Below are 12176 nucleotides of genomic sequence, written 5' to 3'. Positions count from 1 at the left end.
CTGCTCGATAATATAAGCCGTTTTCTTATATCAGGTTATAACTTGAATTCATAAAATTCCAATTTAATTTGGTGGGCCATCATAAGGGAAAAAAGCAGATTGAAAAACACTTGACTCCAAAAGTTTTATCTGATATGTGTTTATTTTGTGGTGTTTTTTTTTTTAACAGACAAACAACATGGGAACAAACACAGTGACTGATCAGAATAACCTGGCCAACTTAAACCCGGTCATGAAACATGACATGATCAGTTACCAGGAGCCTGATGGAACAATCAACAACAAGCTGCCACCAGTCAATGGTATGTACCACACCTAGGACACTTGACACTGCCTGGGTTTGTACTGGGCGGGAAGTGGGGGAGGGGGGGAGGGGAGGGGATGCATGCATGCTCAGGTGTAGAGAGAATGGTTACTTGTATTATTAGCATGTTTGGTCAAAAGTCTAAATTGTGTGGAATTGATCCAAAGATTTTTGAATTTGATAAGATAGCTGAATATGGATTCTTGCAAAAAATCTCTGGTATAGCATGTTTAAGGTTGTGCTTTGACCTGTGAATCATTCACTGGTTGTCGAGTCCTGTGTAGCAGTTGACAGTTACATTTAAAAAGATTCTGGAGAGTAAAATCAGAGCAGAGACGACTGTGGTGGTTGGGCAAATGGTTGGCACATTTAAATGAGGAAATATGGGGTCTACATGGAGGTTGGGGTTTTATTCTAATTGTTCAGGTAAAATAAGATACTTAAATAAGCAGTAAATTACAGGCTTCCTAGTATCAGGCTTAAGAAGAATTAGGTAAAAAAAAAAATAAATTATTGTAATTTATTAGATGTTACTGGTCTGGAATTACTCAAATTGCTGTGTTGTTATCATATTTAATAAACAATCACATAAGACAATACAAAGGGACCAGCCCTCGTGGATGCCAATTCTTCTGGGTTTTACAGGCATACAGTATAAAAGTCTTTCTGTATAGAGAGTAACACCAAGAGCAGCTATGACAGTGTGATGGTTGGCAATTGCTCACACTGAACGGGTGAACTATGACCTGTTGAACTTCTTGGTTGAACTGCTAGGGCTGGATTTTATTAGACATTTCTTTTGGATACACACCATATGCTGATACATATATCTAATGTGACTGTGTAGTCAGAGTCAAATGAAAACACACATATACAGTTTTTGGGGAGCTGATTGTGTTCAATTGCTATAAAATGGCTAAATACATTCACTCTATTTGCCATTAGAAAATTAAGATTTTAATGCAGATTAAAGTCATAAGACACTATACTTTTGTTGATAAACATGCAAATTTCAAGTAAGATATCACCATATCGTCTAAACATCAAAATACCTTTCTAAGATCAATAGAATACCCAGAATAGAGCCGAATGATAGAGCTGCATGTTACAGTTGTATGTGTACAACTGTATATGTCCCATGTGTTCCATACAAGGTTACACTTCTGACCAACATGTCTTTGTATTTCTCTGTGTGGTTTAGTTCAGTTTGAATTCTTTATTGTTATTGTACATTTGCTTTCAGTTGGCTTTTTGTCAAACTTGATTTCATTTCAAAACTTTCAAAAATGTTTGTGCATAGTGTTACTTTGTTTGTCTACTTAACACTTTATATTCTGTGACATGTTTTGAAGAAATGGAACAAAAGCTATTGGGTAAGACTTTGAAACTGCCTGCAAGGCATTGCTACTAATACCAGAGACTCTTTCAAGATGGCTATTAACCACTGTTAACATTGATTTATTTACTTATTTGATTGGTGTTTTATGCCATACTCAAGAATATTTCACTTATATGGCGGCTAGCATTATGGTGGGAGGAAACCCAGCAGAGCCTGGGGGAAATCCACGACCATCTGCAGGTTGCTGGCGGACCTTCCCACTTACAGCCAGAGAGGAAGCCAGCATGAGCTGGACTTGAACTCACTGCATTGGTGAGAAGTTCCTGGGCCATTACACTGCACTAGCGCACTTACCAACTGAGCCATAGAGACCCCCCTGATTTAACATTGATATATTTATGACATACCCAGTAGAATTAAAACAAGTCCTGTAACAACCCATGATATACCCACAAGACCTGCTTGTTTGCATAAATACATGTACTACTAACTAGGACATTTAAAGCTATACTCGCTTTGGATAAGTTAGGATGTCTTTGAGCTTTTTGTCATGATGAAGGGCATAATAGGAAAGGCAAAGGTTTAACCCATTCTTCTAAAGAAACTTTAGAATGGCATGTAGAAACATAAGTCAGTATTTCAATGCAAGTACATCTTTTCAAATGTGAATAATATCCGTTTAAAGTTATCTTCATGGGTTTTCATGTAAATGTACAGTATTTAATTTGTAAAACTCTACCCACATAGCTTTGTACATCTGGCAATCTAAGTGCTATGAGGAGGGAATCTACGAGAAGTAATATTTTAATCATATCAGTGGTTAAATGAAGTTTTATACCATCTTATTTTTACATGAAAATAAAATGCATTTTGCAAAGCCGTTTACTTTTATGGTCAAATAGAATTTTGCTTCTGATAGTCATGATATATGCTTGACTGTGCAATACACTTAATAATATTGGTACATAAAGGTTGGACTTCTTTCAGAGTGGACAAGTTTTTTAAATTCAATCTTTGCTGCTTAAGTTTTGTTATGAGTACAAGTGTATTAAAAGAGAAAGATGGGAAGTCTATTTTGCAATCATATTAAATTCTTGGACATAAATCTATGAAGTTCAGCTGTGGAATAATTCCTCCAAAACTGTGTATTTGTATGTGGCAAGGGAATTACTGTAATACATCATTTTTTTTTTTTTTTTTTTTTAAAGTGACAGATTTTGCTTGATACTGACTGATACACTCGCCTTTAATATGTAGCCGCTGGAAAGTTTTTTTGAAGAAGTTTGATAAATTTCTTATTGGAAAAAAACTTGTGAAGGTCTTTATCTGCCCATGAATGTGCATTTTTAAAGGTGAAATTTTAGGTGAATTACAGATTATGATTAAACTGCCAGTAATAAACAGAAAAATTACTAATGATACAATAAATCAGTAGAGTGGTCTATCCTTAGTATTTTAAAACTTTATCAGTTTTCTTTTGTTGTTTTGTATTGAGTTTTTGTAGTGCTTTTGTACATTAGTACATACGGTGACATGCTTGCATCACATTTAAGTGTGTCTGTAGGTACGTGTAATGCATGTGTTATGCTCTTTTCTGGTGTGGAGACCCAAACTGTTTCTATTTATTTGCTTTCTGTTTCGTGATGTGCATTGAATCTACTCTCTGCCACAACCTTTTATCCGAATAGGGAAAATGTGTTGGTCATGGAAGCTATTTTACAGTTTGATTTAGTTCCATTTTTTCATCAACATGCAAATAGTGTGGATTGTGCGGATTCAGATGGTAGCCAGTTTTTCATTTGTTTCTTAATTCATAGAGGGACAGGGGAGATTATTTTCTTTGTATCTTCTTTGGTGTGAAAGACACATTTTGATTTTTCTTTGTGGCACACTTGGTCTTATACTGGCATGGAATTGTGCATTACATGAGTATTTTAGATTTTTTGCATGGTATAAGGTTAATTCTAAATAATACAGATCTGCCTACTTTGTGTCAGTAATGTTACTATTTGATCTGCAAAGTTAAGACAGTGAAATGTTCTGAACCATTTGGTAATGTGAGCACTAATTTTGTGAAATGAAAGATGAGTATAGATTTTTGTGGTTGAAAAAGTAACATTTGACCTTCTGTAGTTACTGCAAAGGTGACCTACTATATTTACTACTAATAATTATCAACTTCTTTCGTCTCGATCTGTGTTTGTACATAACCTGTCAAAGGGAGAGAATCCAGTTTTAACTGAAATTGTCTTATGAAGAGTTGCCTCCCTTGGGACTGTTCACTGATGTATGTTGTTTGTGGGCCCACCAGGTAAAAAGCATGCTCTTTGGGATCTCACCTTCAATCAGCTTAACATGAATGGTAAGTGTCTCCCATCTGGCCATACCTGGCAGCCTTCCCTGTTGTCTTCTCGCATGGAACCAACTTGTCACTTCGCTGTTGTCACTAGTTCTGTTTAGAATGTTTGTGTATAATACATGTGTTTTCAGTCCACTGTTGGAAAAGAAATTTATAGGATGTATCAGTTGAGAACCGAGGGTTTTTTGTGGGATCAGTGTTACAGGTTTTTATCTGCTCTGCCATTCTTTTTCTATACAAGTTTACTGTGTGCTCCAAAAAGATAGCCCCTTAATTTGAGAGCATAAGGGAAAGACTTTAAAGCACACAAACTGTGTTTATCACAAATGTAGGAATGTGTTGACTTCTACTTTGATAATAAATGATTCATTAAGTTTGAGTGTTTTTTTTCTTTTTGGTTTTTTTTTTTTTTTTTTTATGGTCATAAATGACCTTATATGGTCAGAAAGTCCACCCAGACATTTCCAGTGATGTGACGATAATGAGGTATTTCCATGTGTATATATGGAATGGTAATCCACCTAGCAGTTCTCCAGGTCATCATGACTATTCGCCATTACCAAGCTTCCCACACACTATATGTATGACTTTTGCTGTGGAATTATTAAGTGTCCAAGATGACTTTTTCACACACATCTATAGGTCCACAGTGATTGTATTTTTTTTTTTATAGTGCTGAAGTTATACTCAGATAATAAGTTGCACTCGTCCATTTGCTGTATTGGCTACATATTTTCACATTGGATATTAAGGCTTTGTCTGTATGATACATGTAGCATTTACATGTATATAGGCCTATGTCAGTTTTACTGGCCTTATGTCTCACGTTGTTTGGTGACCAAGAGTCGTGTTTTAATGTTTGACATTTAGCCTATGGAAAGGGTTGTTTTACAAAGCAGTCTTGAGAGTAATTTTGGTTTTCCCTCATGGGCTCTGTCAAAGGGTTGTGCACAGGGTAACTACATGTAAATGTGTCTGATATTTATACCAGTATATATATATATATATATATATATATATATATATATATATATGTGATTTTGACTGAATTGCAAGCTTTTTATAAGCTGAAGTGTTAAAAAAACAAAATTGACATCATCAGCATATTCTTATTAAAAAATGTATTCATCTGTTTGCATTTTGAGATTGCTGGAAAAAATAATTTCTTTATGTATTTTAAATCAGAAATTGCATTCATTCCGGTATGACCAGAGGCAATATGCTTTCATAGTTTGACAAATAGACTAAAATCATAAGGATTTTTATGGATTGGATTGTTTGAATTAAACAATAATGATTCATCAGAGATTTACTCAATATATAGGATCACACTGACTTACCTCCATTGAGAGAACCCTTCCATTTTAGTAAATAAAGAAACATATCGCCGACAAATAAAAATGGTGCTGTTCTCTTAGACGTCATATACATAGAATTGAGACTTCCAGATGTCTACTGACACGTATCTGACTCAATCATGTGAACAATTGAATTTTCAGTTTTATCCGTGATTTCCCTTTGGCAATTAACTCACTCAGGTCGTTATATTTAGGAGACTGGCTTATCTCCCCTTGTTGTCTAGGCAGTGGGACATGTTCAGCGAATTTTGGAATGTCAGGCATGGTATTGTGTAGTAATTTTGCAGTCTACCATATAACTTCAGTTCTGTTGTACAGATTGTTGGAAATTACAAATACTTTCTCGATACAACGGAAGATTGGATTTGGTTTACTAGACTTAAAATTTGTTTTCAATCTATTATATTGTTTATATGTGCGATCAAAGAGTGAATGTTACACAGTGGGAGTTTTTTGCTGCCTCATTTGCACGTTATCTTGTCTGGCGGACAGTTTAAACAAATGATGGATTTCCCCTTATGTTTCTCTCAACTGACATTTTCGGAAAATGTAGGCGCAGGAGATTAGTTCTGAGTGAAATCATTTTTGTATTTAGCTGAACCAACTCAAAAATTCTGAATTTCTTTCAGCGATATGTCCCTTTAAGTAGCATGTTTCAGGAGCAAACTGTAGGTAGGTGAGACCTCTGAAAATTTCTACCAGCATTTTGGAAATTTTAGTGGCATAACAAAGTGAAACACCCACATTTAAGACAGGCTTTTGTTTTATAAACTGATTTGGGAACCCAGGGTAAATGCTCTATAATTTTTAAGCTACTCCAAGGGAAGTTTAAAAACCCACAAATGAAATACGTGTATATGTGTCATAGGCCTGTAATAGATGCTTCAGTGAACTTTGTTGAATACGTGTATGCATGGTCTACATGAGCTGAAAAACATCAACTTCACTCAAGATCTCTCAACATTTCTGTGACTCTCATTGGCTCTGCATTCTGGCGCCTAGAAAATAACAGTTAACATTGTGACATAACCTACATGACTGCATACTTCAGTAGAGGAGGTCCCACTTCTCATAGGTTTGTGTCTCAAAAGCTGAGTCTCTATCAGGTCATAGCAAAGGCGTTTTGGTGATGAATTTGATTTAAATATTTCACTGCAGAACAGAGATATAGCTTCCCTGACAGTAAACTTTTTACTCAGATGTCATCAAACAAGTCTACTTGAATGGCCTTCAAGTAATTTCCACATATCCACAATGGAATGATACAGAAAACAACATATGACTGTGAAAGCAGAAAACAATGCTGCGTAGATTTATTCTAAGAACTCCACTGTTAAAATGATCGGTAATGCTGTCATCATCAGTGATAGAATCGGTATCTGTGAAATGTTAATGTTTGCTGTTGTCTTTTTACTGAGTGTGGTCATAATGATGCAGTGCAATCTTGCATGTTACTAAGTGTCATGTTCACCATCTTGCTGTTAATACAGTGTATACATGTACCCACCTGAGGTTAATCCTGTGAAGCATGTCAATATTCTGCACCCATAACCTTTTTCTTCGAACTTTTCGCATCTTTAAGAGCAACTTTGAATGCAGTTAATGGTCTTTGCTGTTGATTAGGGCATTTACATGTATATATGTTCGGTATAAAATTATCTAATATCATGGCTTTACTAAAAGGTAGTATTTTCAGTCCATATAAGGAAATGCCGTCAAAATATGCTTCAAAACAACCTCAAGGGAACATGCGAAAAGGCTTAATAGGGTGTTTGCTCTGTATGCATTGTCTTCAGTTGTACAACCATATTTAAGTGTTTGATATGTATTTCTTTATACACACATGTTAAAATATAGCAAAAGGAAGTGATTTTGGTTGAAGTATAGGACAGCCCTCTTATCTCACAGTAGGCGTGGATGCATTCATATGGGATCGCATTGGAATCATAGCTGTCACAATGCCACTTTCAAATAAATGACAGAATCATTTCCAATCCCTCCATCAACTTAATACGTAACCTATATATATTTTAAGATATTGTGGAACATGAACTTTACAAAGTTTTATTGAAACAGTGTATTTTGAGCAGGAGTACCGGTACTGTATATTGTACCTTGTGTTAGTGGTTGCAGTTTATTATTGCATGCATCGTTGCCAGCGTATATTTCTTCAAGGGGCTGCATTGGTAGGAATAATCAATACAAGTCCAATATGATCCATATTATACTTCACGGCTTTGAGAGGGGAAAAAAGTATCTATACCATAGTTTTGTATATAGGCTTTCTTGGGTGGGCACTACTTATGAATATGCCCCTAGTGTCCATTCAAAGCAATGTAGACCTGTATAAGCTAGACTATTATGTATGTGTATCCCCATTAATTTTGCATGCAAAACTAGAGATTGGTATAGGGCAGGGGTCACCGCTCTGACCCTTCTTGTTTGCACGGTCACTATGCCATGTACTGTGTATGTGATATGTGTTTGTTTCAGGGGATGCCAGTCTTAAGTCTGCTAAGTAAAACTCTGCATCCTCCCCTTCTCTCCATGCTATTGGTGACAGGTAGGTCTATCTCCCACACCAATTAGCTCTGATCCTTTCCACCTGTGTCTTCACTTTTTGAACCCTCATCCCAACCCCCTGCATGTTTCATTACAATTTCACACCCCAATTCCTCAAATTTTAAGTTGTGGTAAAATATATTTCATGTCTCTTGCCTTAATATAGACACTGAAGATTTCCCAAAAGCATTTTGAATAAATGGAAAAGTTGCATATTTGACATTTCAGTACTTTGATAAAGTTTGTCCTAAAATGTTGAAACTTCAAGTGTACAACTTCTCTATATTTGAAGTGTCTGTGTTTCTGCATTATGCCAGTTAAAATTATTGCAGCAAATTGGAGATTTCCACTGGGAAGAAGCTGATGTTTGTCTTTGGATTTCTCATCTTGGAAATGTTTGAGGAATTAGGGCTATTGCTGGGCTTCCATTCGCACGTGGTCCATATGGTATGCTTGGTGGTTCTTTCTAATTTACATGTACCTGGCAATCCTTTGTGATATTTACCTGGCGGTGTGTGCTTACATCTGTCTACAGCAGCTTTTTGTTTCAGCCAAGGTGTTGATATACTGTTGATCATCTTTATTCACCTTTACACTATGAATAAAGTTCATCATTTGTAGGTAGTTTGCACATAAATGTAGTATGGCGGGAGAGTAGGATGTAATGTAACATTTTCAGGACATTTCAGTCCAATTTTCCAGGGTATAAAAAGGGTGTGTTCCAGTTCTATCTGCATTTGAGCTCTGAAAGCCAGCTATTTTACTGAACCAGGAATGGTGTAGTGTGCTCAGTTAGTTATGTTGGAGATGTCATGAGTTAGATCTGAACATGGTTCAAATTAGATACCAAAATCAAAAAAACTAGCAGGCGTTTCTCAGTGATAGTTGACATTTAGTTTTTCATGATGTCATTGATGTCAAATACTGCTCATTTTGTAACAGTGAGGCTACATACACATACGTCGATGCAGATTGCTTTGGGTGAAATGGGCTCATTGTTCCATCCAGAGTGCTTGTAGGGTTAAGATGTATAACGAAACCTGGGTGGAAAGGTTTAGAATGCTGTATGCTCTGTAGAATGAACTAAAATTTCACGCCCAAAAATGCATTGTTTGGGGGCAAATAAAAGCCATATAATATTGCTTTTGGTGCTTATACTTTTTTCGAGTACAGTAACATCCTATCTTCCAAAGAAACTTCAAAATGTCTTTCTAGGAAAAAACCTCAGGGTCCAGTTGTTTGAAAGTGTATTAGCTAATACTGGTATTAAGTCATATTTTATATACTTAAATTTTTAGCCAAACTCAGCAGCCAATGAAGTTCTCCAAAGTCAAAGTGTAACAGGAGCAGTTTTTAGTTCATGTTTAATATTATGTCATGTAAGTTTTTTAGGTTGTAGACTAAAGTGAAGGCATTGCTTAAAGTTTAATCTGATATTAAGTCTTAGACCAGTTTTGAACAACCAAGTCCAATAGCTGATTCCACAGAGCCCTTTCTGAGTTAAGTCGACATTTAAACACTGTATGATGCTTAGGTTTTGGTACTGAAAGTTGAAATTTGGACAAATTTGTCTTAAGACATCATTGATGAAAAGGGGGAGGGTGGTTGGTGGGGGGCAAAATTTCAATCTGTAAAGCCCACAAACGGCTTTCAGATAGTATTTTAACTTAAGTCAGAAATGGCTTCGTGGAATTGGCCACAGAAAAGGACCCAACTAAAGTGATGGACTAAATGATGGGTTCACTGACAGAGGTGTACATGTGTATTACAAATTCGTCACAAGAGCGATGTTTATCCTGTTCATTTGAAGAGTCCTAATATGAGTAGAGTATTCGGGTGTACATTTTTAGTAGTACTGTATATGTCATAGATACAATCAGATGTGCTGGTGTAATTTGTACTTAGCTGTTAACCATTTGGTAGCTTTTAGTCAGCATTGTGTCATCATAGCAAATTTTACAGCAATTCCCCTGAATTCAGGGCATATAGAAATTACTTTTAAAGAACTACTGGTATTAACTAACTGTGTTTGGTTTTTGTGATGAATTCTAGTTTGGCAGATATGTTAACATCATTATACAGCAGTCCTGGTCTGGAAAGAATCGCTGTTCTGTTCAGTTAAGTGTACATGTACACACTTTGAACAGCCTAGTGTGTAGCTACATGTTTTGTTATTTTGTTGTAGTTGTTGTTTTTCTTAAAACATGATGTAAAATTCTGATAAATGGGATTGGCATCATCATGGTCATGTGATACCACGTGAACATGCAAACAAATTATGGTAACGTGATAACGGTACAAGTGTCAACTCTTGATTGATTTTAACCATTGGTGGCTATATTTCATTTGCTATTTGTATGTAGTATTGAACCCGCTTATACATTTTTATGTGTAGGTATGTACACCTTCTACTTTCATTCCCACACACCTGCTTTCATGATTTGCCAGCAGCCCTCGCAAATTAGACATCCACGATGTACAAAAAACATTAATAAGAAATATGGATCAGGTGAAATTGGCTTAAAGTTTGATGTTAAGTACATTTACATATGTCTTTTATGTAGCATGTTTGGGAGCAGTGGCTGTTTGTGAGGGCTTGCAGTATACATGTGCCTTGATGTCTATTTTCTTCATGCTTCAGCATTGAAAAGTTTCACTTGACAAGTTTTCGCAGACCTGGTCAGCTTCTAGTGGTGGTAATTTGTTACCCCTGTCTCACCCGTTTTCAGTCATCACTGGCATGGTTTATGTAGCGGTTGAGTCTTTTGTTTACTAGGTGTGCTTCTGAGTTAGCTTATTTTTACAAAGTGCTGTCTTTTTTTTGTTTAGTTAATCTTTCCATCTGTAAATAATATTCATTCTAATCTCAGGACAGGCTAACAGATTAAGAAGAAATTGGCAGAGAACTGAGTAGTTGACTATTCCAACAACATGTTTAGCATTTTGATCAACATTTCAACCCATGCTGTATACTTACATAAGTGTTTACATGTAATACATGTTCAGTATAATTATATTAAACATGTATTATGGATACATTTTAACATGTTCTTGATTTTAGGGGAAATTAGGGGTTCCTAAACTGAAGCTATTCATGGCTCTGTAGTTAGCAAGGATATGGTTATATCCCACAAGGTTCTCTCAGATCTCTTGGACCTGTATCCTTTTCACCTCCTTCTGTATGACTCAAAGTGCGAATATATTCTGTCACATACAATACATCCATACCATACTAAATACCATCTATGTTCAAACATGTTAACAGATATACTCTACCATGCTGTAAAGTGACATAACACCATATCTCAAAGGGACATCACTCTGTGTGTAACATCATGTCTCACAACATGCTTATTGCCTGCCCTGTTTTTGCTGTGTTCAACCACTATTATTGAAAAAAACAAATAAATTGTGTGTTGTTACTGGTATTGAAAATACAAGAATTCGGCCATTTATTAATGTGTAATTTTAAGTAGCCTTTAATGATGACCAAAGCTTACACTGTATATACAAGAGGACCATTGTATGAATTCCTATCAAGGGATAATTAATACTTGGCAATTCCAGCAATGAGAAGGGAAGATCTTTTATTTTAATTTTTTTGTCATGGACATGTGGTAGCCCCAAAACATCTGAGTAACTCTCATCTACAATAAGTACGATGTTAAACCCCAAGCACTCACTCACTCACTCACTCACTCACAGTCAAAGGAATGAATGTCTATATACATGTAATGCTGGTATGGCTCATTTATATACCGTATTTCATATAAAGTTTAGCATGTTGCGTTCTGTAGCACATGAAGGTCTTAAAATGATACTTTTTGTGCCAACACATGGGTTTTTCTGGCAAGAGATAAATCAAACTTTCCAAAACATTCTTTAAGTGGACTTAAAAGGTAGATGAATCAATCAGAATCAAACAAAATGTGCTGCTTGAAAACTATACTTTAGGTGAAATACAGTGAACACATAAAGTAACTGTTCGTACAACTACATGTATACACTAGAGAAACCAAATTTTCATGAGGAGCATGACTTTGGGATCAAAAGTTTCATCAGGATGCTATCCATGTTAAATGTTTGTGCAGGTTCTTGTCAGTTTTTTCAACGATTGTTTGGATCGTAAATATATGTACACTGAATGGAATGGCTCTGCAATTTTTGAAGAAGCCAGAAATTACTCCTGAAAAGTTTCCTATGAAATTTATAAATGAGAGTATAGCATATTTGTGTGAGTGTAGAAATTTGCTT

At 35.8% G+C, this 12176-nt stretch overlaps 1 protein-coding gene across 8 annotated transcripts in view; it reads left to right on the top strand.

The window, feature by feature from the left end:
* The window catches only part of LOC135468356 (palmitoyltransferase ZDHHC14-like), a 63064-nt gene that overhangs the window by 46657 nt on the left and 4231 nt on the right, over positions 1–12176 (top strand). For 2 of the 8 annotated variants that reach the window (XM_064746629.1, XM_064746567.1), the window contains exons 9-11: positions 170–302; positions 1657–1677; positions 3955–4005. In XM_064746629.1, coding sequence (XP_064602699.1) covers positions 170–302; positions 1657–1677; positions 3955–4005 — 205 coding nt within the window. Of the gene's footprint in view, positions 1–169; positions 303–1656; positions 1678–3954; positions 4006–7853; positions 7924–12176 lie in introns of all 8 variants that reach the window. The other 6 variants (XM_064746601.1, XM_064746612.1, XM_064746575.1 and 3 more) reach the window with 6 other exon arrangements.

The sequence above is a fragment of the Liolophura sinensis genome, chromosome 1 (assembly GCF_032854445.1).
Source record: "Liolophura sinensis isolate JHLJ2023 chromosome 1, CUHK_Ljap_v2, whole genome shotgun sequence".
In the NCBI taxonomy this organism is placed as follows: Eukaryota; Metazoa; Mollusca; class Polyplacophora; order Chitonida; family Chitonidae; genus Liolophura; species Liolophura sinensis.
The sequence above is the reverse complement of the archived record's forward strand: the minus strand, read 5'-3'. Positions and strand labels throughout refer to the sequence as shown.